The 26473-nt window shown below is 37.3% G+C and overlaps 1 protein-coding gene across 3 annotated transcripts in view; it reads left to right on the top strand.

Annotated features, from left to right (window-relative positions):
• Positions 1 to 23992, top strand: part of Slc31a1 (solute carrier family 31 member 1) — a 41523-nt gene extending 17531 nt beyond the window's left edge. For 2 of the 3 annotated variants that reach the window (XM_010639373.3, XM_010639374.2), the window contains exons 2-5: positions 15484 to 15647; positions 16293 to 16365; positions 21955 to 22123; positions 23421 to 23992. In XM_010639373.3, the coding sequence (XP_010637675.1) occupies positions 15516 to 15647; positions 16293 to 16365; positions 21955 to 22123; positions 23421 to 23622 (576 nt within the window). In that variant the 5' untranslated portion in view covers positions 15484 to 15515 and the 3' untranslated portion in view covers positions 23623 to 23992. Of the gene's footprint in view, positions 1 to 11140; positions 11244 to 15483; positions 15648 to 16292; positions 16366 to 21954; positions 22124 to 23420 lie in introns of those variants that run through there. The other variant, XM_010639375.1, reaches the window with a different exon arrangement.
• Positions 23993 to 26473: the final 2481 nt, after the last annotated feature.

Genomic DNA, 26473 nt, shown 5'->3' on the forward strand with positions numbered 1-26473 from the left:
AAAAAAAAAAAAAAAAAAAAAGAATGCTGAAGGCTGGGGCTCAAGTCCTTGGAAGCCCATTTCCATCTCTCTTAGAGCTACATAGAAGTAAGGAAGCCAAAAATGTAGTTAACAGTGTTAGCAAATATTCTGTGCCATAAGCCTAATATAAAACACTGTAAGACACTACTACTCTGAGGTAGATAATAATTAGATTTAGTTCTTCTTGGACAACTTACTGGGCAAGAATGTCATGTACTTGATAGAATGCTTGAATAATTTGAAATTGGTTTACTGTGATTGTAGAGAATATCCAAATGTGCCTTGTAATAGGATCAGATCTGCATTCCTTTTTAAGTGTCTCTAAAAAGTGTTGCTGTTTTTCTATCTTACTTTTTCTGAGTTGCCTCCAGAAAGAAAAAGAAAAAGAAAAAAAAAACTATGTTAATTGGATAGAAGCACTGTGCTACAAATAATAAAAAAAAAGATGGCTTGCGGTAAGAGTCGGGGTCCTCATGACTGTGTCTTAGTTACTTTCTGCACACTGAGACAAAATTCTCGACACTCAAAACTTAAAGGGGGAAACGTTTATTTTGGCTCATAGTTTGTAGAGGTTTTAGTCCATAGACCCCTGGTTCCAAAGCAGGGCGCCAATGGCAGAGAAGAAACAGTTCGTGACATGGCAGTGAGAAGCAGAGAGGGATCAACGGAAGAGGGAAGGAGATGGAATCTATCTAAAGCTATGGTCTGTTAGACCTTTCTAAGCCATGCCCCCAGTGACCCACCTCCTCCAACTGGGCCTCATCTCCCAAATCATATTTAGGTTTAAATTCATCAGTGGACTAATCCACTAATGAGTATCACATATCCGTGATCCAGTCACCTCCTCGAAGTCCACCTTTAAGCATATGAGTCTTTGGTGGTGGTGGGGTCATTTAGGTATAAATCATTACAGACTACTCATCACCTAGGCTGATGAGTTAACCTTTTGTATGTTGTTTTTCTTCTATAAAATGGGTGGCCATTCTTGTTTAATGCAGATCCATCCTCTAGATGAATTTAGGTTTGGAAACATACTATACTGCTGTGGTTAAACAGTTTTTAGAAACAGTGTGCCTGGGAACATGCCACAACAGTAAATGAAGTTGCTGTTGGATCCTAACTTAAAAATAATCAGTAAATATTTATTGAGTACCCACCTAAAAGGTATGTTTACTGCACATAGCCTTAAGTGTGCCTTAGTGTGCATTCTGTAAGCAAACTGTAAATGATTTCCTTTGATTTCTTTGTTTAGTACTCAGAACATAAAGATCTCCCCGCCCCGACCATTTTTCCCCATTATCTTGTTTGAATCATATAACTACCCTGCAGGCAGATGAAATGATGTTACCTCCATGTTTAAGTGAGTTTCAGATGATACAGTGAAACTCAGAGACTGAAAGTAGTTTTCAAGGGGCAGGGTAATTTTATCCCCAGAGGACTTTTGTAAATGTCTGGAAACATTTTTAGTTATGACTGTAGTGAGCAGAGGCTAGGAATATTATTTAAAATCCTATAAGACCCAGGACAGCTCATACAAAAAAGAATTATCTAGTCCAAAATGACTATAACACTGATGTTGAAAAATTGTTTTATTCAAAAGAACTCACCAAAATGGAATTGGAAACAGAATCCACATTTGGACTCAGTTTAGTATGTTCCCCATTGTTCTTAATGCAGGGCGTTAAAACCTGGAATTTAAACTAGTCAATAATGTCTTGTTGGAGGTACAAGTGCAAAGCAGGCTTTGTCTTAAATCATTGTCCAGGTAAAATAGTCCAATGAAAACTTATTAAGCACAGAATGTTTTCTGACATTCTACCACCCATGTTCCTCCCAGAGCTTTGTCTAACTTCCTTTTATTTATTTATTTAGCTAGTGAGTACCAATTTGAGTCATCTATCCAAGTGCAGTTAAAATTGACATAGTCCCTTTAGTAACCCTATAGGTAGTACCTATTGCCACCCTAAAGACCCAAAAGACTTTTATAGGAAATGTCACTAGGAAACTTAGATAACAATTAGTAAAGCCAGGATTTGAATACTGTCTCATTCCAAATTCTTAACAGTATCCTTTAAGCGTAACTCTCATTTGAAGAGTGGCAGATGACTTTAGAAGCTCTTAAGTCCAGGAGTAAATTTTTCTTACTCTAGTGCCTATAAAATATTCCTAGGTTTTACTCCTCAAACCATATTATAACCCAGAAATTAGGTGTTTCTAGTCCTTCTAAAATGTTAACAGATGTCCTTCTGGATTCTGGTAGATGAAATGCTTATAGCCCATGGCTCTGTAAGAATTTTTTCTTTCCTTGTGTAAATCTCCCTCACAGAAGAGCTTGCACAGGAAATACTATTAGGTAAGAGCAAATAAAAGCCAATTGATTCTATACAGAAGTCAAAATTTTATATCCTATCAAAACATAAATGTAATCCCTAAGGGTCTGGTTAGCTGGTACCCCTTTTGCTTCTCATCAGATGTCTTCATGAACTCAGTCCCCAGCATCAAAAACAAGAACAAACTTCTCTTCATCCTCTTGACCTCTCCGGCTGTCCCTCATTGTGTTGTTTTCATATTGTCCTTGAATGCCCTTGATTCTTTTTTTTGCTTTAATAGGATATTTCTTTGCCCTTTTACTAAGTTCTAATAATTTATCTGTCTATTTGAATATCCCCTTCTTAAAGAGGACTTCCTTTTCTTTCCTACCTGCCTTTCTCCATCTAAATTTGTTCTTTCTCTCCTGTCATGTTTTACTTTCATTATACCAATTATCACAAATTGTAATTAAATATACTTACACACATGTATTTGCTTACATAGTTAATAAAGGTTTCCTCCTCTACAGTAGCTCCACAAAGGCAAATGCATTGTCTTTTGTGTCTGCTTTCCTGTGGATAGATATAGAAACCTACATGGAATTTGTAATAATTTTTTCTTTGTTTTTTAATACCAGGTCTCATGTAGTTGAAATTGGCCTTAAACGCATGATCTTCCTTCTTGGGCCTCGCAAATGCTGGGATTACAGGGGTGCACAATACCAGCTAATGAATGCCTTTTGAATGAGTAAATATTTGTTGAGTGTTCTTCTAGAGGTTGTAAAATGGTGGAAATGAGTTTCTTGCCCTCTAGGAACTTGCTATGTATATGTGGTATCTTGTAAATTTTGTATCTCAAGAACTCTTAAGTTTGAATTTCCGTTAGAGAAAATTGCTAGGGAAGTTTAAGAAAAGATTCCTTCTCTTAGGAATTCAAGAAAATCTCATATGGAAGAAGTGGCATTTTAACCTTTAAAGAAAGAGATTGTGAATTCACAAGGGCAAAAGACATTTTTAGCTTTCTTCTTAATTTTGGCATATTTGTAATGCATGATAAATATTGAATAAGTAGTGGCAGGATTAGAACACATACAGAAAATGGTTGGGAAAGGAATCCTAGGGAATGACACAGCCAACAAAGGTATACAAATGTCAGAGTGCTAAATTTATTCAAGAAAAGTAAGAAGCTCAGATTTAGAGGAGCACATGAATGTGAAGAGAATTAGTTTAGATGAGACTGAAAAAATAAGTCTGGCATAGAGAATTAAATGCTAGATAGTAAAGCATAAAAATTAGTATGTCAATGTCAGAGGAAGGGTAAAGATGCTTAGATTTATCTTTGCAGGCAGAAATTACTTCCTGGTAGTAACAGCCTAAAAAGCAACTCACAGATTGAGAAATACATGCAAATAATAAGCATCTGGAGTACAAATACTAGTTTACCTTGGAGTACTAGTTCTTTGACCAACCTCATCACTATCAAATAGCAGGATTCAAACTCGTATGGAAATTTCTGAATTTGGCAAGGCTTGCAAGACAGTATTTGCTTATGTTTCTGGAAGGGAGAATCATACTTACTTGACAAGTCTCTAAGAGGAGTTTTTTTTGTGTGTGTGTGGTTTTTGTTTATTCTTTATCTAAGAGGAGTTTGAATGTTTATTATAAAATTTGTATATTACCCAAGAGCTCCATGCAGTGACTTCTTAAGGTCTTTAGTTAGATTCTGAGATCCACAGGTTAAGAGACAGGACACTCAGGATTCAGTTTCAGGGGTTCTCCATATAGATGAAGAAATGGCTCATCCATCTTCTTCCAGGCCCTAATTCTTTAGAACTAGACATCTCTCCTTAGCTGGGTGAAGAAGTAATAGCAGCTATGAGGTGCTTGTTAAATAACTGCAGTTAATGAAAAGGGATTTTGGAGATATAGCTACATTCAATTGTCTTTCCTTTCCTCAATACTATTCTTTTAGCATGACAAAAAAAGGCACACATTGAAAAAAATTAAATTTTTTAAGGTATTTGGTGAGACCTACTCCTGGTTAGAATTAAAGTGGACCCTTGACTTACGAACTCGATCGGTTACTGAAGACTGGTGTAACTCAAGTTGGTGGTAAGTCTGGATGTTTACCTGGGCACACACTGTAGATAACAAGAGGCAATTGAATCTTCCATTAACCTAATTAACCCAAGTTGTTTATATGTCAGGCTGGTCATAACTTGAGGGTCCTCTGTATTAGGAAAGATACAATGTGAGCTGGGCAGTGGTGTAATACCAGACTCTAGGAGGCTAAGGCAGGAAGGTCACAAGTTTGAGCCCAGCCTGGGCAACTTAGTGACTTAGTGAGACCCTGTCTCAAAACAAAAATAATTAAAAGGGATGTGGGATGTACTTTAAGGCAAAGGCTCTGTTTTTTGTTTGTTTGTTTGTTTTTTTAGGCACAATGTCTTAGACTCTTGGAATTAGGCCTTGGAAAATGAGAAGGATTTATTGTAGTGGAGATTGTAGGATATTCTAGGCTGAAGAAACCTTGTGAACTAAAATATAAGCAAAACAAAAAAAATTTATGGGATATGTCATAGGGAGCACTAGAATCTTGGGCTATCAGACAGAGAGGTTTGCCTGGAACACAAGTTACTTGTAGGCAGAAAGGTGTGTAGGGATGTTTGTTTTAGAAATTTGTGATGTCAGGCTAGGTGTGGTGGCACACACCTGTAATCCCAGCACTTGGGTAGCTGAAGCAGGAGGATCACTGCAAGTTCAAGGCTAGCCTGTGCTACATAGTGAGTTCATGACCAGCTTGAACTACATATGAGACCCTGTCTCAAAACAAAATAAGAAAGAAAGAAAGAAAGAAAAAGGAAGGGGGGGGGACAGTGAGAGGATTTCATACCCAGAAAGTTAATAGGCAAATGGAGTAGTTAATAGGCAGTGAAATTTTTTGAACAGGTACATAGAATAATGTAGACTAACTTGCTAGTGATGTATCTCATAGAATGGACAGAGGACGAGGTAATGTTAGGAAAACACATATTTGTAATAGGGCTGCTGAGAAGGCAGAGAAAGGCTAAATAAATCTTGGGAATTAGGAAAAATGACCAAAACTTACATTCATAGATTAGAATTTGATACTGGGTATAGAGTAAGGCAGGCTCAATGGAGAATAAACCTTGCACTAGGAGTGAGGATACTTATCTTCTAGAAAGGTACCTCTGCAGCTTTCTAGTTTAGCATTGGACTGCTTACTTAAGCTCCCTGTGTCTTGGGTCTTCAGTCTTAGAAAGAAGAGATAATGTGAGGATAAAATATTGGTGTTAGATTTATAGGATGGAACTGCCATTGATTCTTACCATGTCATTTGTTCAGGTTCTATACAATTAGATTTGGTAAATGTACAGAGAAAAATATTTTAAAGTTGATTTTATCTTAGAATTTGCTCTGTTTTACTATCCTTTCACATGTCCTTTGTCAAGGTTTATGAGCCTAGGAAATTAATTCATTTAAAGGGTCTGGGCTTGACATTTTAGCCCACTTAAAGGTCAGTAGCAGTAAGTATACTTTCTTCCCTTCTTCCATTTTAAGAAACAGGTAGAAACATGCTTATACTTTCCTCCTCACATTTGTCTCCAAACAAGTATTCTTTCTTGCTTGCTTGTTTTTTTACAAAACTGCTGTTAAGGCAAATTGTCCAAAAATATAAATATTCAGATTCTTCAAGGAGCATTGTGGTTTCAGGCTCTAGAATTTAAAAATGAATGGTTACAACTAGATGGATTTGTCCAATTCTTTTTTAGAGGTTGGGGAGTTACTGGGGATTGAACCAAGGGAGTGCTGATCTACATCTGCACCTCTTTTTTATTTTTATTTGGAGACAAAGTCTCATTAAATTGCCCAAGGTTGGCCTCAAACTTGCAATCCTCCTGCTTCAGCCTTCTGAGTTTCTGGGCAGCAAGTGCTACTACAGGCAGCCAATTTGTCCAACTTTTCTTTTGGTAGCAGGGTTGGGGGTGAGACAAGGTCTCTCTCTGTATCTCTCTTGACCTTGAACTTGATATGTAGCTCAGTCTGGCCTTGAACTCATAGTGATCCTCCTGCCTCAACCTTCAGTGTGTTGGGATTACAGGCATATGCCACCATGCCTGGAATGTCCAACTCTTCAAAAGTTCAACCTTCCTAAGTTACTTCTCCATTAACTACATTTTGTTACTTAGAGCTGCTGAGTAATTTCTAAGCACATCCATCAGATGTACTATTATACAGCATGCAGATTCACTAAGGTGGTGCAGAGGAAATTAAGGTTTGGCCACAGTGTGTCATTAAAACATTAAGGAATTAATTTGTCTTCCTTATGTCTAAGTTGCCAGGAGAGAAATTCAGAAAAAAAAGAGCAACTTATTTCTACAGGCATTTATTGTAATCTACTACTGTATGTAGGATATTAGGCAATTAGATCCAAAGTTAAATAAATAAGACAGGGCGTACAATCAAATAATAAGAATAGGGAGAGAGGGGCATTCTGCTGTCTTAGAAACTGTACTGAAAAAAAAATGTAGAATACAATTTGGCACAGAGTAGAACTATGTTAATCATATAATTTACTGTTTCTATAGTAAAGGAAAGTGAAACTCTAAAATAGAATATAACTTGTACATTATAGTATTTATTAGCTGCGTCTCTCTCATGTTTAAACTCGTTTTCTTTTTTCTTTATTTTCTGTTGCTTTTGTGGTAATTGTATGGTCTATTCATGTTTGTCAGGCAGACATTAGTGATCTTGAGATTGGACAGTGAGCATTTAAAAAATTAAGTTTGATGTTAGCGTGATTCCTCTTGAAAATAACAGCCCTCAGTAGCCAATAATTCATCATGTAATTGGTTCATCTGGGATCTGTCTTGCCCCAGCAGGTTTCCCATCTCCTTTACGCAGGTCGAGCAGCTCAGCTTAATAAGATGTGGACAGATGAAATTCATGAGAGAAAAGCATCACCTTGAGCCAATTTCTGGAAATAAAGTAGTTTTTGTCTTTTCCTGATCAGAACCACACCATAGGTTTCCTTTCTCTGTTTTCATCCATACATCCATAGATGTATCAGAAGTGCTGTATCAGGGCAGCTCCTGAGTTACCATTCTTTTTACTAAAACAGCTATTGTTTTTTTGTGTATGTGGTACTGGGGATATATTCTTATATATAGTAAGAGTCATGAGCCGCCAAGAGAAAGAGTGACTCCTGCTAATTCATAGCTGCTGTTCTTGTTTTTAAATTTTGTCAATCCATGCAGCATTTCTTGTTTGCCTAGATCATTGGCCACTCATAAATGATGACTCTAAATTTTCAGCATAACTGTTTGAAGTAGTTGTTGCCTTTAAGTATCTGGCAGTTATTTACTTCTGATGCAGCTCAGGAGTCTAATGTATGAGTAATTTAGCCATATAAATCCTGCTGTTACTTGATCACTTAAATTGTACAGTTTTCTTTCTTTCCTTGAAAAGTGTTCTTAAGGACTCCTTTGAAGATTATCTAAAGTAGTAGTACTTGCTCTGGTGTACGGTGAAAAAAGAGAAAATAAGATGGTAATAATGATAATTGAAATGTGCAAATAATCACTAAGTTAAATGGCCAGATACATATTCTTCAGCCCAGCCAGGGCTATGAAGAAGAGCAAAAGAGAATCTATAGTTGATTCCCTCGAATTTTTATTTTCAACAGAGGGTAAAATGGTGGCCATTGTTTTGTTGGAGAATTTTTTTTTAAAGATAAAAATCCAAGAGTCATGGGACAAATGGAGATAATGATGGTGTGAGTTTTGGGCAGTTATTCCCTTGTATTGTGACTGCGCTTGGAAGTGTACAGTTGTAACGAGTGCTGTATCAATTCCTATCACTTGCCAGACTTAATGAGTAATTTAGCCATGTAAATTCTGCTGTTATTTGAGCATTTCTACTGCAAATAGTTTGATTTATTTCCATGAAAAGTATTTTCAGGGACTCCTGTGAATACTACCTGAAGTAGTAGTTCTCACTTTTTGAATGTATACAATGTTAAGGTCTTTTACATTTCCTTTTTTTTTTTTTTTTTAATTTCTTGTTGACCTGAACTATTTTCTCACCTCCTCTATTGATCATTTTACTTGCTAATTTTAATACAGTGATGCAGCAAAACTTCAAGAGCCGTATTTCTGCCATTTCTAGCTGAGACCTATGATTTACTTAAGCTTATTACTCCTTGCAGGAGAAATTAATAATAAAAAAAAGATAAGTATATTTATGTTTTGTTTTGTTTTTTGAGACAGGGTCTCACTATGTAGTTGAGACTGATCTTGAACTCACTATGTAGCCCAGGCTGGTCTTGAACTCACAGCTATCCTCTTGCCTCAGTTTCCCCAGTGCTGGGATTAAAGGCGTGAGCCACCACGCCTGGCTTGGGTTAAGTATATTTATGACCACTGTACCTCAAGAAAGAACATAAAAGCTAAAGTTGCCGAAGGGACATTCAAACTCTGTGACCACATTTCTTTTCTTTCCTTCATTTGTTTGGTGGTTGGTTGGTTGGTTGTTGCATTTTTTGTTTGTTGGAGACAGGGTCTCACTATGTAGTTCACGCTGGCCTTGAACTCACCATGTACCCCAGGCTTGCATCGATCTTCTTGCTCAGCCTCCTTAGTGCTGAGATTATAGGCATGTGCCACCATACCCAGCTATGACCACACTTCTGCCAGTCAGTTTAGAATAGGAGTTGTGGGTCCAGAGCCCAGGGAATGGATGGAACAACAGTAGTCTTCAAGGGGAAGGGTCTTTTCCCTATATATTCATCAAATTGTATTCTTCCCTCCCACTTGCTAGAAACTATTTCATTTTTTCCAAGTAACTCCAGCATATTGGCCTGGAATACCCTATTTATTACTGCATTATATCAAAGTTTCCCCCTTGTTCCTACATCTTCTTCACTCCTCTCTTCCCCAAAAGGGCAATTTAAATGTGAATTCATAAATCCATAAAGAGAATTTTTTTTTTTTCCTTTGGTACCAGGGATTGAACTCGGGTCCTTGTGCTTGTGTGGCAGACAGTGGCACCACTGAGCTAAATCCCTGGCCCCACATAAAGAGAATTTTAAAGTTCACCCATAGGAAGGTTTACCTGTTGTCTTCCCACGGCAGTAAACTGTGAAAGACTTAGAAAATGCAAATCTTTCAGAACAGCTACTGATTGTGTACAGGTCATCAAAAGGGAAGACTGATTGCTTGATTGCTGGACGTAGTCCATAAGCATGAATCCCTATTTATGGTGGAATACTGTCTTTGACCTTGAGTTTTCCATATCTGTTTTTATCGAAAGCTTTTAAACCACTATTCCTAAGTAATGGCTACAGAAAGCAGAAAAACAACTAGATTTATCTTTGTTTTCTGTTTTTATAAATCTAAAAAGGAACATGAACCTAATCATTTTAAGAATAAAAACCTTCTTCCTTATCTCCCTTATCATGAAAGTCAGGAAAGACTATAGGCAGTCTCCAAAAGAATTGTCTACAACTCCAGATTACATCTGTCTGACCTAGGAAAGGGGACCATGTGACAAATGTATGATCACTTCTGTATAAACTTTTTGTGAAATCTAATCTTTATAGTCCCTGTGAATTACTGTTTTTTATCCATCATTGTGCAACCAGGAAAACAGAGACTTTGAAATTTAGGCTAAACCTATTAGAAATAATATCAGTGCTAAGACTCAGAATGGCCATCAGAATTTAGCCTTCCTGCTAATTTCCTAACTTCTGTCCATACTTTTAAGTTCATTTTGCTAGAGATTGTAGATTCTAGCCCTCAGACTTTACAATGGACAAGTCCTTCATAGGGAAGGTGGGGCAGAAAAAGGGGAAACCCCTGTTTTGATTCCTCAGAGAACTGTGAAAGAAGTATACCATTGAGTACAAGGATGTTTTAAAAGCTGTTTGTATAAATACTGCACTACGCTTATTAAATAAGGAAAAGGAGGAAGCAGAACAAAATATAAAGCTATCCCAGGGGCAGTGTAGCATGTGCCATTTCTCATATCTAACAGGACTCAGGGGAGCAGAAACAAGTTAGCATATAGCCAACTTCAGGTACCTAATGGAAGACAAGATAAACATTCCCAAGAAACAGAGTAGTAAAAGTCTGCCTGAGAAAGTCTCCTCTTATTTTATATGTACTAAGATCCATATATATTTGTGCTTGAAATTTTTAAATACTCCCTAAACCATTTTCCATTTCCTTAAAGATCCCAAAAATGTTGTGTTGCAAGAAGGAGCTCTTAGGAACTATCCATTTACCTGTTGGTACATCATTTCATGACTTTGGGAGTTAGGCTAGGTAAAAAAGGAACTTGAAAGTGCTCTTTGCTAAAATCCAGTGTAGAAGAGAAGCTAACAAAGCTAATATTTTAATTTATGTCTTCTCCCACAAAGTTTGATTACTAGATTTCTCCTGCTTGAGATCTTTTATGCCCTATTATTCCACATAATGATAATAGCAACCAGTTTTCAGAAACTTTACTAGATGTTTTATATGGATTATCTCATTTAATACTCCCCTTCTCCAAGTTCAGCAGCCTGGAAACTCGCTCCAGAAAGGCTAAGTAACTTTCTCTGGTCTAAACACTTCCAAATTCTGACAGATATTTTCCTGTTGTATAATTAATTTCCATTATCTAATGCAAAGGTGATTGCCTGGTGTGAGTCCATCTGTTAAAGAAAACTAGTTTACTTGATTAGGCAAAAATGTAAATAAAGTACAGTTTTTGTTTTTGCTTTTTTTGCAGTACCAGGGATTGAACTCAGGACCTTGCACTTTCAAGGCAGGGGTTGACATCATTGAGCTAAATCCCCAGCCCCTAAGTACAGTATTTCTAATCGTTCTACTTAGTTATAAGTTCAACTTGGTAAGTATAATACTATGGGTGGATTTTATCATAGTTTGAAAGTTAGGAACCTGAGAGATTTTTTCAGTTCTATCCCTGAGTTATACATTTTATTAGAATTTGATGTAATAATAGACTGAGGATAAGAAGAAACGTGAATGTTGTATATTTAACCTAGAATTAGCTTGTGTGAATTGTCTTAAAAATTCAGAAATCTCAGCACTTAGGAGGCTGAGGTGGGAGGATTGCTACAAGTTTGAGACCAGCCTAGGCTACATAGTGAGTTCAAGGCCAGCCTGAATTGCACAGTGAGACACTGTCTCAAAAAAATGAGTGGTAAAAACAAAAATCAGAAATCCAGTGAATCAATAAATATTTTACAAATATTTTGCTAAAGTTTCACCCATTACTCATATCATTACTTTTGGTGGGTATTGGGGATTGAATGTAGGGTGTTCTCACTAAGCTATAGTGCCAGCCCTTTTTTTTTTTTGAGACAGGGTCTCTAAGACTTGCCCAGGCTGGGCTTGAATTTGTGATCTTCCTACCTCAGCCTCCCTGTGTGCTGGGATTATGGACAGACATCACCATACCTGATGCATTACTTTCTCTTCCACAAATTCCATTAATTATAATTGCTTTGCAGTCAAGAACCTCAATTCCATAAAATACAGTCCATCTGCTTTGTGGACCTTGAATGTAATTCTTAGAATGAGATGGAGATGGTGGAGCTAAATTAGAGAAAATGGTTCTTAGACAGTAAATATTGGCTGTGAAATTTAAAGAAATTTGAATGAACCAAAGGTGGAACAATACAACTCATGAATACAATGAAATTAAACCATTCTTTTCAGATTACAAATTGAGAGAGCAGATCATATTGCTTTGTCATGGACTTTGATTTTTTCTTACTTCAGTATCCATTTTCATTCTGGAAGAAGCTGAGCTTGGATCATATTAAATTAAAGCTATAAAAGTAAACAGATGAAAGCCAAAAATGTAAATTTACCTCCTGTAAATAGAATTTTTACCCTAGAGACACTGGGTTAGGTGTGTTTGATTATTTTAGAAGGTGGGTTATAGGTCTGGGGATTTAGCTCAGTGGTTCCGCCACCTGCCTTGCAAGTGCAAGGTCCTGAGTTTGATCCCTGGTACCAAAGGAAAAAAAAAAGTGGGTTATATAAAAATACACATAACATATTAATGAAATATCATATAGGTAGAGAAATATAATCACTTTTGTTTATTATGCTTTAATAATTAATTTCTAAGTTTCGATTTTTTGGAATCATGACATATTACCATGAAAATTTTCCTAGAATAAGGATTTCCTTCTCCTTTGGTAATAGGGATTGAACTCATGGACTTATACATGCTAAGCAAAGGCTATACCACTGAGCTACAACCCCAGCCCAAAATACATGTGCATTTTCATGAGCATTTGGTTTTACCAGGATTGATTTGAGTATGCTTTTATGTTACTTTCCACCAGATTTATATCTTAATACTCAGATACCATGGGGTAAGTCTTTCATATGATTCTATTACAAAAATCTTCTGTCCACTGACAACAAAAGCAAGTAAATTCTATTCTTGTTCTATTTCCTAATATATTTGAATGTGAAATGTATCCTACACAGATGACACTTCAGAGCAGGTGCATAGGAACTAGGGATGTAGTTCATTAGTAGAGTGCTTGCCTAGCATGGTTGAGGCCCAGAATTCAACCCCCAGTACTACCAAAAAATAAAACAGTTGCATACTTCAAAAGGTTTTCTAGAAATTTGACCATATGAATTCCTGAGTCACTGATATGTCTGAAGAAAATTAACAATACATTGTCATTGAATAGGTTTTTCTAATTGGTATTGAGGGGGCTGAACAAGAAGGCTCTGTGTGTCTTCAAAAATTATGAATGGGAGTGGGTATGGTGGTCCTTACCTATAAGCCCAGCACTATAATTCCAGCCCACAGGAGGCTGAGACAGGAGGATCAATGAGAGTTAGAAGCCATCCTGGGCTACATAGTGAGACCCTCTCTAAAAAAAAAAACGTTAATGGGAAGAACATTGCAAGTGTTCACCAAAGAAATCAAGGGTACAACTCTTAAGTAGTTTGTAGTGCTGTGTTCTTGCTTTCTTAAACTGTCCTTGTCATATACCCCAAAATAAAAAAATGTTACTGTTCAGTTTCCCTTTCTAGTTTTTAACCTTGAAACTCTTTGTGGAAATACTATCTATAGGTCATTTGTATATCTCTCTCAGTCTCTTACAATAAGAGACATTCAGCAAATATTCTCTGCGTCACATGGCCAGAATTCATGTTGATAACGTGGAATAAAATTACCCTTCTCTAATATTATCATTAGTTTCCAGACTTTCATTGGAAAAGAACAAAATTTGTTATTTTACTTCAGTTTCTTTATGAGATGGTTTAGCAGTTGTTCTGGCTGGCAAAAATCGTTTCATTCTTATTTCACTTTGTTTGCTTGTTTCAAAACTATAATCTTATATATCCCACCATGGTTTCCTTTGAAAACTGCTGTCTACTTGCTGATTGTCACCATCATTGACACTTTATGCATACTATTTTTTTGTGTGTATCTTATTATATAGTGTTTACTATAAAACCTTGGTGGAAAAAGACCCTGTTAAGTATCTCTTTGTACCTCCAATCTAGTCCTTTTATGACAAGAGTATTAACAATACCAGATTATCAAGCTTTATAATTATGAAATAACATAGCATCTGACATGAAAGTTAATTAAGTTCAAGGTAGAACTTGCCTTATCCTTAACTGGAAATAAGCCTTTTTTTTAAGCCTACTATCATAAAATCATGAAGTAGAAGTTAATGAGAGAAAAATAAATGGCTATTTGTGTTTGAGCTGAATACATGGTTCCATGAATGTATAAATTTCCTATGTAAAGTATATCTCTCCTGCATATCTTCGTAATGTTGTCATACTACTGTTTATTTCCCTCATAGTACTAGTCATGAAATTGTTGTATTTATTTATTTTTTTCTCTCCTTATCAGAACTTTGTCTTATTCATTGTTAAATTACTAGCACGTTGCTCAGAATTTAGCCCATCATAGGAGCTTGATAAACATTTATTGATTAAGTGAATAATGAGATGCTTACTCAGGCTTATGAACATGAATACTGACTTGGAATTTCTGAAGCTACTCTTTGTTCCACAAATGGAAGTTGAGAGGCCCTAACACTTTCCTCTCCACACCACCCTGGACATCCCACTGCCTTACCCAACTCCAGCTCTAGGTATTTCTTGGTATTGATTGATGTCCCAAGTTGACTTCTGCAGTATTGATGTGGTAGGAAAGATACAAGGCTGAGTATGCAGTGTATAGATTTAATTTAACATAGACTATTAAATTTTTATTTTGTTTTCTTAACTCTGATGCCCTGGTAAGATTGAAAGTGTTATCTGAAGTCTGAGCACATTGCTTGCCTAGGGCAGCAGTAGACCTTTCTTCAAATTTAAATTAGCTGAAGGTTGGTTGTCCTGGAAGTGAAATGTAATTAGAATATCCTGATTAAATGTAGACCATCCCAAAAAAACTCAATGAGAAAAAAAAAAAAAAAATAAATAAATGCAGACAACCATCCCAATTAGGTGAATTATCTGAAATACTGGCTTTTTATCTGCTGACATTTGAGCTTAGAAAGGCTTGGGACAATTAAATTTAATGGCATCCATTTATATATTATTACAAATTATTTCCTGCAACCCCCCAAAAGCTGCTTTTCTTCTCCTTATCTTGCATTTAAATTTGAACATATTTTTAAATGTCTTTTTTTGTTTTTGTTTTTTGAGACAGTCTCACTATGTAGCTCAGAGTGGGCTTGGATTCACTATGTAGCCCATGCTGGCCTCAAACTCATGGTGATTTTTCTGCCTCAGCCTCCCAAGGGCTGGGATTGCATGTACTACCACACCCAGCTAAATATGTCTCATAAAAGAACAATTCTGTAAGAATTACAGAGTAAGGAAGGATTAGGTGTTTGAAAACCTAAGTACGAATCCTGTTTGCTACAGTCTCCAAAGGTGATTTCTAATAGCTCAAGGTATATCTCTCGATCTATAAATTATGAAAAATAATTCTGAGTGAAATGCTTTCATTCATTGGATAAAATTCTATGTAACCAAGTATTTGAAATTCTATGTAAATTAAAAAACAATATTCTTCTATCCTTAAGCTATACATATACATATATATTTTTAAATTTTGGTGGTCCTAGGTTCTTCAGTGCTCTCAACTTTCCTGGAAAAAATGAATCATTCCCACCATAAGGGGAAAAACTATATGGACAACAGCAGCAGCACTATGCCACCGTCTCACCATCACCCAACAACTTCAGCCTCGCACTCCCACGGTGGGGGAGATGGCAACATGATGATGATGGTGAGTACCACAGGAGAGGGACGCAAGCCCCTCCCCACCCACTCGGGTTATGGAGATAATGGGATTTTTGTACTGGGAAGTTATTACCTTTAAAGGTCAGTTTACCTAAGAGGAAAAGCTAAAGCAGATCCTGAAATATGAGTCAATTTGCCTAAATTCATGTGGCAAATTAGAGACACACAGAACCAAGAGTTTTAGGGTTCTTCTCTAGTCGCTTCTTTTGAAATTCACCCTTTTCTGAATTAAGTTCTGGTATTTGTGCTTTGTGGTTTTTTGTTTGTTTGTTTGTTTTTGAGACAGGGTCTCACTATGTAGTTGAGACTGACCTGAAACTCACTATGTAGCCCAGACTGGTCTCGAACTCACAGTGATCCTCCTGCCTCAACCTCCCGAGTGCTGGGATTACAGGCGTGTGCCACCACGCCAGGCCTTATTTATGCTTTGTGTAGTAAAAAGAAAAAGACAAGAGTTGGCTGAAGCACAGGCTAGTTCTCTTAGTATTTTGGTACAAATACTAAATTTAGAGTGGAAACCTCCCACTTCCTTGAATGTCTCTTCTTATCTAGATCTTTACTTTAAATGTACTAAAATTCTCATTTACTGTCTTCAGTCATCTCTAATTAACTTATTTTGGTTTTCTGGCAGCCTATGACCTTCTACTTTGGCTTTAAGAATGTGGAGCTCTTGTTTTCTGGTTTGGTGATTAATACAGCTGGAGGTGAGTAAACCATCAGGTGGTGGGTTTTTGAAGGTGACAATGACGTGACAGATAGTGATAAAGAATTTGGATACCCAGCATCTCTTTCTGACCTAATATCTGAATCAGTCTGATCCTGTTATATAACCCTGGTGCTTCCTGTTCCCTAACTAGGAGGTGGAAGATACAGTATTTTGGTCCTCCAATAAATCTCCCTTAATTAACGTGTATGTTTTGAAATTCTTAAAAATAATGCAGATCCTACATAGAGGTCTTCTGCAATTCATATCCTTTCATTCTTTCCCAGAGTTTCCTTATTTGATAAATTATTGGTCCTAGACTGACTACAACAGACATATTAAAATTCCACAAAATAACCCTATGTTAAAAACTGTTGATCTAATGTAATCCTCCCATCTTAGTTACTTTTCACATTGCTAAGACAAAATACCTGACACCCAAAGTTAAAGGAGGAAAGTTTTATTGTAGCTCACAGTTCATACAGGTTTCATTCTGTAATCAGCGGGTTCTATGGCAGAGAGGTACTGCAGTGGAGAGTGGAGAAACAATTCATGGCAGGCAGAGAGCAGCAAGGCAGTGAAGCTGTGAAGAAACAGCAAAGTAGGAAGTGACAACAGCATCCCTCTTTCTGTCCCTTATATTCTATCCAGGCTACATGCCTGCATGTAGCACTCATACTCAGGGTGGGCCTTTCCATTACTCACACTCAGAACTATGCCAAACCAATCAGTGGACTCATTTAGTAATCACACACCCTTGATCCCAGCACCACACACTCTACATCCAGCCACCTCTGGAAAGCCCCACCTATGGCCCCATGAGGCTTTGGGGTCACATCTAGACACAAGCCATAACACTCCTGTTTTGCAGATACATTAACCTCAAATTTATGACATGATTTGCCCTAAATACTATACAGTAAATATGTTAGAACTAGAACAAGGACCAAGGCCTTCTAGAACTGCCTAGACCAGAGCTGTTTCTAGTGTTCCAAATGATGGTTCATATCTTTCCTGATTCTTAGTCATTCCTAATTTTGGGGTAGCTGAGCACCCATCTCTTTGTGTGCATATTGCTTTGGTATGCTTTAAATTCAGATTGTAAGAGCCCAATAGTTTGTTGGACTGCCTTTCTTTTTTTACTATTTTAATTGTATTTTTAATATAAGTAGATATTAGAATTAGGCCCAGTGGCAACACACCTGCCTTGCAAGCACAAGGTCCTGAGTTCAATTCCCCCCACCCCAAAAAAAGCTAGCAGTGTTGAACATTTTTTCACTTATTGGCCATTTGTACTTCTTCTGAGAAGTGTCTTTTCATTTCAGTTGCCCTTTTCTGATTGAGTCTTTTGGGGTATCTAATTTTTTGCATTCTTTATGCATTCTAGATTTAGAAAAGCTTTTTCTGTGTCTATTGAAATGATCCTGTGGTTTTTGTCCTTGCTTCTGTTTATGTGGTAGAATACATTTATCAATTTCCATTTGTTGAACCATCCTTGCATCCCTGTGATAGCCTACTCAGTTATGGTGTATGGTCTATTTGATGGTTTGTTACATTCCGTTGGTCAGTATCTTGCTGAGGATTTTTGCATCTGTATTTATTAGAAAGATTGGCTTGTGGTTAGTTCTCTTTGTTGGTTGAATCCTTGTCTGGTTTTAGGATCAGGATAATGTTAACGCCTAAGAATGATTTGGGGAATATTCTTTGTCTCTCAACTTCATTAAAGAGTTTGAGGAGTAATGATGTAAAATTATCTCTGAAGTTCTTGTACAATTCAGCAGTGAATCTATTTGGTCTTGGGCTTTTCTATGTCAGTAGGTTTTGTATTACTTCTTTAATTTCTTTTTTTTTAATTAATTTTATTGGTGCATTTTAGGTATACAATATAATGACATTAATCATTGGAGATTTGTACCTTTACATAATATATCTTGATTCTTATTTTTTCCCCATTCCTCTGTCCTACCTTCAACCCCTCCACCCCTCCCTATTTAAAAAGACTTTGTTTCCACTTTTTCATTTTCTCATATTAATTCTATTCCCCTCTTTCCTTTCCTCTAATTTTCCTCCTTGCCCTTCTCCTTTGTACCTTTTCTTGTATTCCACATTATCTATTATACATTTTGATCCTTATTTACACTTTAAGTTTCTCTCACACCAGAGAAACTATTTGGTATTTACACGGGTGTCTATTTTACTTAAGAGTATCGCCTCATTGTGCATCCATTTAGCTATAAATGCTTCTAATTTCTCCTTTAAGGCTGAGTACTACTCCATTTTATTAAAAAAAAAAAACACACACACACATTTTCTTTATCCAGTCTTCAGCTGATGGACAGTTGGGCTGTTTCCATGTTTTAGCTATTAGAAACTGTGCCTCTATGAATATGGGTGCACATATATCACTGTGGCATGATTCTTTTACTTCTTTTGGGAAGATACCCAGAAAGGGAATAGCTGGGTCAAATGGTACCTCTAGTTCTAGTTCTTTGAGGTATCTCCATCTTGATTTCCACAGTGGTTGCACCAGTCTACACTTCCACCAACAGTGGAGAAGGGTTCTTTTTTCCCCACAGCTGCCAGCATTTGTTATTGGTTAATTTCATGATAGTTGACTTTCTTTCTGGGGTGAGATGGAATCTCAGCATTGTTTTCATTTGCATCTCTTGAATGACCAGTTATGTTGAACATTTTTTTCATGTGTTTATTTTCTATTTCTACTGCTTTGTCTGAGAAATGTCTGTTCATTTCAGATGCCCATTTTTGGATTGGATCTTTAAATTTGGGAGGTCTGATTCTTTTAAGTTCTTTATATATTCTAGATAGTAGACTTCGTTAAGGAATAGCTGGTAAAAAATTTTCCCCCATCATAGGTTGTCTCTTCATGCTGTTAGTGGTTTCTCTTGCTGTGCAGAAGATTTTTAATAAGAAGAGATCCCACTTGTTGATTCTTAGTGCTAATTTACATACAACTGAGGTTTTGTTCATGAAATCTTTTCCTACACCAATGTCTTCAAGAGCTCTACCTAAACTTTCTTCCAGCCAGTTTAGTATTTATGTTTTAATATTTAGATCTTTAATCCTTTTCAATTTTAGTTTAATGCATGGTGAGAGATATAGGTCTAGTTTTAATCTTTGGCAAGTTGAAACCCAATTTTTGCAGATGACATGATACTCTATGGTAAAATTTCAATTCTTTTGCATTTACTTAAGTATGTTTTATTAGCTAATGCATGATCTATTTTGGAGAAAGTATCATGTGCTGCCAAAAAGAATTCCTGTTTCTGTTAGGTGGAACATGCTTGTAGATATCTTTAAGTCCATTTGTTCAAAAGTTTGGTTCAAATCTGATATTTCTTTGTTGATTTTTTAAATTTAGTTGATCTGTTTTCATAGTAGAGTGCTGAGGTCTCCCACTATAATTGTGTTTATGTTTATCTGATATTTAGCAGATACAAACACTAATGGTGTTTGTTTTATGAAGTTGGGTGAATGTGGCTTAGTGCATTACATGTTTATAATTTTTATCTCTTCCTGTTGAATAGTTCTGTTAACCACTGTGCAATGTCCTTCTTTATCTCTTTTGGTTAGCTTTGGCATGCTCACTTTGGCAGCACATATACTAAAATTGATCAGCTTTGGCTTAAAGTCCACTTTGACTGAAATAAATTAGGTACTCCTGCTTGTTTTTGGGTTCCTGTTGCATGGATTTTTTTTTTATTTTTTATTTTTTTGCAGGCTTATCTTTGAATCTTCAGAATTCATTTATTTGTTTGGGGAAAAATGGGAGCATTTAGTTTAGGTAATATGTTAAATTAGCAGTATGATACCCTCATTTCATTATCAACAGTTCACAAGGTAAAGGGTTTAGCATTGAAATGTCTATTCAAGAAATGTAGTCAAGCTGGGTGTGGTGATGCATGCCTGTAATCCTAGCACTCAGAAGGCTGAGGCAGGAGCATCTCAAATTGCAGGACAGCCTAGGCTACACAGTGAGTTTAAGGCCAGCTGGAACTGCATAGCAAGACCCTACCTCAAAAGATTAAAAAAATATATATCTAAGTACTTAAAAATGCATTGTTTTAGGGATGCTGAGATGGGTGGACAGCTTGATCCCAGGAGTTTGAGACCAACCTGGGAAGCACAGTGATACCCTACCCCATCTGAGTTTTAAAAAAAAGAAAAGAAGCTTCTTTCCTTTTTCTTTTATTTTCTTTCTTTTTTTTTTTTTTTTTAAGACAGTCTCACTAGGAAGCCCAGACTGGCCTTGAACTCATAATCCTCCTACCTCAACATCCTAAATTCTAGAATTACAGGTGTGCACCACCATGCCCAGATTTATTCCCTTTTTCAGTATTCTACATTGTATATTTTAATGTAAACCAGCTAATTTAATGACATGAAGCAGCCAAAACAAAAGGTTATTGTTCAAATGATTGGAGGATAGGGATTAATATTAGGGATTGAACCCAGGGCCTTTGCACTGAGCTACATTGGACCCTCAAATTATGACTTGCCTGAAATACAAACAATTTGGGTTAATAGGTTAATGGAAGATTCATCTACCTCTTGTTATCTAAAGTGTGTACCCAGGTAAACATCCAGATCTCAGCTGTACTGACTTACAACCAAACTGAGTTACAACCAGCCCTTGGGAACCAGTTGAGTTCGTAAGTCAAGGGTGCACTATATATCGCCAGGTCTCCCCCACCTTTATTTTTCTTTTTTCTTTTTCTTTTTTTCTTTTGGTACTGGAGAACAAACTTGCACTTTTAAAGCAGGTGGCAGAACCACTGAGCTAAATCCCCCACCCTTTTTTTTCTTTAATTTTGATACAGCGTCTGAGTTATTAAATTGCCCAGGCTGGACGCAACTTGTGATCCTCCTACTTCAGCCTCATGGAGTTCTGGGATTACAGGCAAATGGGGGGTTTTTTGTACCTTAATCAGAAAGTAAGCCTGGAACAGTAGCACATTCCTATATACCCAGATACTCAAGAGGCTAAAGTATACATGAGCCTTGGAGTTCAAGGCCAGCCTCAGCAATATAAAGAGACGCCATCTCAAAAAAAAAAAATTAACTGATTAATATGAGAACAGTAATAATAAAAACCAGGCCCAGTGACATACTCTTGTGATTCCAGTTACTTGGCAGGCTGAGGCAGGATAGAGGATCACTTGAGCCCAGGAGTTTGAGATGAGCCTGGGCAAGATAGCAAGAGCCTGGGGGTTGGAGGGAGAAAGAAAAGAAAGAGGGGAGGGGAGCAGGGAGGAAAGAAGGAAGGAAAAAGTGTAAATTGGAGGCTGGGGGTATAACTCAGTGGTAGATCATGTGCTTAGCATGCAGAAGGTTCTGGGTAAGATCTTCAACAACCCTCTCCCCACAAAAAAGTAAACACGAAAGCAGAGGCTATGGCTTTCACTAACAAAATCTTAGCTGTTCTCCTGTGTGGTCAGATGAAAAGCTAACAATACAACTATTCTCAAAAACTGAGAGTAACACTTTTTTTCTGTTGTCTTTCTAGCTGAAAACTGGCTAATGATTTTTACACATGTTTAATAGTACCACCATCTCTTCCTTTCCTACCTAGAAATGGCTGGAGCTTTTGTGGCAGTGTTTTTACTAGCAATGTTCTATGAAGGACTCAAGATAGCCCGAGAGGGTCTCCTGCGTAAGTCACAAGTCAGCATTCGCTACAATTCCATGCCTGTCCCAGGACCAAATGGAACCATCCTCATGGAGACACACAAAACTGTTGGGTAAGAATATTCAACAGATCTATATGGAAATTCTACAGAACTGGCTTAGCAAAGCAGCTATTAGTAGTACCCTTCTCCCTGAGTTAGTGATTCTGCATGACCTCCATCAAAACTGTCTCTGTAGGGCTCAGGATTTAGCTCAGTGGTTCTGGCACCTGCCTCTCAAGCACAAGGACTTGAGTTTGATCCCCAGTACCCCTCCCCCGCCAAAAAAAGAAACTGTCTTTGTAAAGGCTTGGAGTTGTGGGTTATGATAAGCCAAAGGCATAGTATTAGGAGCCCTTCTCTAAACCCAAATGTTTGTTCTGAGTTCTCATAATGGAAGAAGGAACTAAGGGATCCATGTTTTATAATATTTGCCAAAATAATAATGAACAAATTAGGAATTTCAAGCCAGGTGTGGTGTTACATACCTGTAGTCCCAGGAGGCAGAGGCAGGAGGATTGCTGCAAGTTTGAGGCCAGCCTAGGCTACAAAGTGAGTTCAAGCCCAGCCTTAACTACATAGCTGAACTATCTCAAAAAAACTAAAAATCTGAAAAAAAAAAAAAAAAAGGAAGAAAGTTAGGAATTTCAAGTTATTATATAAAAGAATCAATATGATTGATTCTTTGCTATACAAAGTTATACCTAGCTCTATTAATTTGTGTATTCTAACAGAGTATTTGAATGATTATTGGTTTTTCCTATGTATTGGAAAATGCTTTTGAGGTTGATTTAATATAAATGTAATCTTAAAACTATATTGGACTTTATAAAATCCTCTAGGCCAACATCCTGCTTTCAAGCAAACAATATTATTTATTTTCATTGCACTGATGAGCTTCCTAAGGGCCCAAAAGGTTAACTTCCCTAAGATGACACAGAGAATGAGTAGTGAAATCTTCTGATCTCTAATTCAGTAATTTCTACTATACCACCCAACTCTCAATTCTAATTCCATTATTTTGTGGACTGCAAACTTTGCAAAGGTGGAAGTCTCAAAAATATTCAAGCAAATACATGTGTGAAGGGTTAGGGTTTCCTTTTCAGGGTCCAAATTGGAGATAAGTCAAAATTACTTCTCCTTTTACCCTCTTCTCAAAAAATGTAGCTCCTACCAACAGCACATAACCATGTCTGTCCAGTGCTTGTATCCTGACAGCTCTATGGTATTTTGTTTCAGGGACAGTAAAACACATGCATATTACCAATGAGTTGTCAAGTGACTGTCAGGCAGTCCTGTGGAGGCTGACCTCTTTTTTCTGATCTGCAGAGCTCCTGTGAATCTGATTGTTGTGTCCCTATTCACTCCCCAGGCAGCAGATGCTGAGTTTTCCTCACCTTCTGCAGACAGTGCTGCATATCATCCAAGTGGTCATCAGCTACTTCCTCATGCTTATCTTCATGACCTACAACGGGTACCTCTGCATCGCAGTAGCAGCAGGGGCTGGAACAGGATACTTTTTCTTCAGTTGGAAGAAGGCAGTGGTAGTAGACATCACAGAGCATTGCCATTAACGTCAGAGTCCGTGGTGTGTGGCCTTATTGATTGCAGTGGGAAGCAGTTCAAGACTGGAAGACATGATTCCTGCTCCAATCGCCCCTTCTTGTTCCTGTCTCTGTACACACACACACACACACACACACACACACACACCTGCTGAATAGAGGTTTAGTTTACAGTTTCTTTCTCTGAGGAAAATCAGCCTTTTCTACTAAGTTGAGATTCCCAATACCCTTAAAGAGAAGCCAGCCATGAGATGTCTTCTCCCTCATCGTCCTAGATTCTTGTCTAATCTGGGTAGCTTTCTAGTCAATGACTTGATTGTCTGCTTCCTTTTTTTAACCTGGGTTTTTTGTTTTTTGTTTTTAACAGACAGTGTGTGAATTTGGTGGTTTTTTTCCTTGGGTCAGTGATGGAAGAGATTAACTTCAGCCAGGATTGATGACAACTGAGGAATATTCTTGCCCAACTAACCCCCAAACTCAAACTTCACATTAAAAATTAAGCTCCAGTCTTTAGACCCCAAAAGGGGGAGATACATTGTGCCTTTCTCTAGGTGTGATGTGTTGCACCAAACTCTTGATAGTGTGCAAAGGAGTGGTTTTCAGACTAAATGTAGGCCCATAACTTGCAGAGTGTGTATTCTTGAGTTACTCATTAGCTTGTGTTCACACTTAACATTTTTATTAGAATGAGCTTGTCAATAAAAAAAGACAATCAATTTGAGAAAATAGAATAGACATTTTTAAAACCATTGGCATTTTACTTTGACTTGATACCTTTGTTTGTCCCAGCTGCACAAAAGTTTTATTTTTTTCCTCATTTTTATGTGTCTGCCTACAAATCAGTGATTTTTTTTTTGTCTTTTTTTCGTTTCTTTTCTTTTCTTTTTTTTTTCTTGGTACCAGGGATTGAACTTGGGACATTGTACTTGCAAGGCAGTTGGCAGAACCACTGAGCTAAATCCCTGGCCCTAAATCAGTAATTTTTAAACTTTCACCTGCATCAAAATCATCTGGAGAGTTTGTTAAAACACTAGTTATGGGGCCCCAAGCCCAGAGCCCCAAATCTGGTATTTGTGAGTTCCCAGGTAGTGCCCTGCTGGTGGACCAGAGGACCACACTTTGAGAATCTCTGCTTTAAACTAAGGAAGTACATCTGAGGTGGGTGGGCTCCCTGTTATTGGGCATGAGAATTTGAATTGCTGGTTGGTAGGTGGTATGTCTGCACATACCTCACATAGTAAATGTTTCTGGTCAACACTTAATCATTCCAAAACATTTATTCAGCTCCAACTGTGTGTATAAGTAATCACACGCACATTTGTGAAGGACTATAACCAAAGTACTTCCATCAGCATGTACAAAGGCATTAGTCCATGTTTTTAAAGATCTGTGATTCCTTGGAAACTGAATATGGAGAGAGACCTTTGCTCTGCTGTATAAATGAACCAGTCATGAGCCAGAAGGGCAAAAGCCCAGCTTTCTCTTTAGAGAGACATGAGGTATGGTCTGCTGATGCCCAGAATTTCTTCATCCCCCAACATCCATGTCCATACTAGGTACATCCTCATACCCAGCATGACCACCTTTACTATTACTCTTGGGGGCTTTATTAGATCACACGTGGCCAAAACCTCTTTTCTCAATGAAGAATCACATTGGATTTTTATTCTGCTCGGTTGTTTGTCTACATTGCAGTCTTGTTCCCAAACTACCTCTTTAAAGTGATTCTTCTTGTGCTGGTCTGTTCATTCCTGCCCTCTTTGGTGCTAGATCCAATTGTGCCTCAGGGCAGAGGAGATAAAACACAGTTATCCTGTTGTCCTGTGTTGCGGTTTTGAAATTTGTACTTTTTCTGTGGGTACCAGTTAAATATTGGAGAGCAAAGACTGTGTTCTTCTACATCTGTGAACCAAGAGAGGGTTTTGAGCCTACTGGGTTGAGATTAAAATGCAAGAATCAACATTTAGACCTTTGAACTTTTCTTACATTTCCTCCCCTTGTAGTGCTGATACGTAGCATGAGCAAAGTGAATGATAGGTACTTCTGGACAGCCCAACATTAAGATAGAAATAGTTTGTTGTATGAACAGCTTTTATTCCTTAGAAGCCAAGAAATAATAAAACCATGAGATGTACATAAGAATCCATGTTTAGTGCTGATTCTGGTGCTCTCTAGAAATCTAGGCCTGAACTGCTATAAAATACCTTCCAGGAACAGGACCTTATCAGTGGGGTGAGAAAAATCAAATACAGTCAAGATAAAGTGCTATGAATTTTAAACTCACAGAGAGAAACCTCAGTTTGGGGCGAGTCTTCAGATATTTGGAGTAGAGTTAATCTGAAAAGCATGAATTTTATAGATCCTTAGACTAGTTTGCCAAAAGATGAAGCTAGTGAAGGAGAAAAAAGTTAAAGCTTAAGTGCCATCTTTCTTGAGCTCTTGTATTTTGTCGACACAGTGATCTCATTGACTTTCATTTCTGTATCCCTGTTCATTTGGAATTTAATGCCTGACCTCATTGACTTGTTTTGGATCTAAACTATTTTTTCCTTCCCTTTTCAAACCCATTAGAAGGCTATGTCTCCATTTCTTTGGCATCTTACTTTGCTGTCCTCCCAATCTTTCAGTCTTTTATCCTGTGGCCATTGCTATACCATGGATATAACCAATCAGAAATCGGTATTATAAACCTGATAGAGACCTTAAGTATGTGTCTAGAAGCAATTGCCCCACTGGAATTTCTATAAAGCTAGGTAAAGGGCAGTACCCTCCCCAGCATTACAAATCTGAGGTGCTGTTTCTTGTTTTTAATGAAGGAACACTCAGCACCCCCATTGGTCACAAATATTACCCTCAGAGG

Source organism: Fukomys damarensis, unplaced genomic scaffold, assembly GCF_012274545.1.
Source record: "Fukomys damarensis isolate Sample0158 unplaced genomic scaffold, DMR_v1.0_HiC HiC_scaffold_36, whole genome shotgun sequence".
NCBI classification, from domain to species: domain Eukaryota; kingdom Metazoa; phylum Chordata; class Mammalia; order Rodentia; family Bathyergidae; genus Fukomys; species Fukomys damarensis.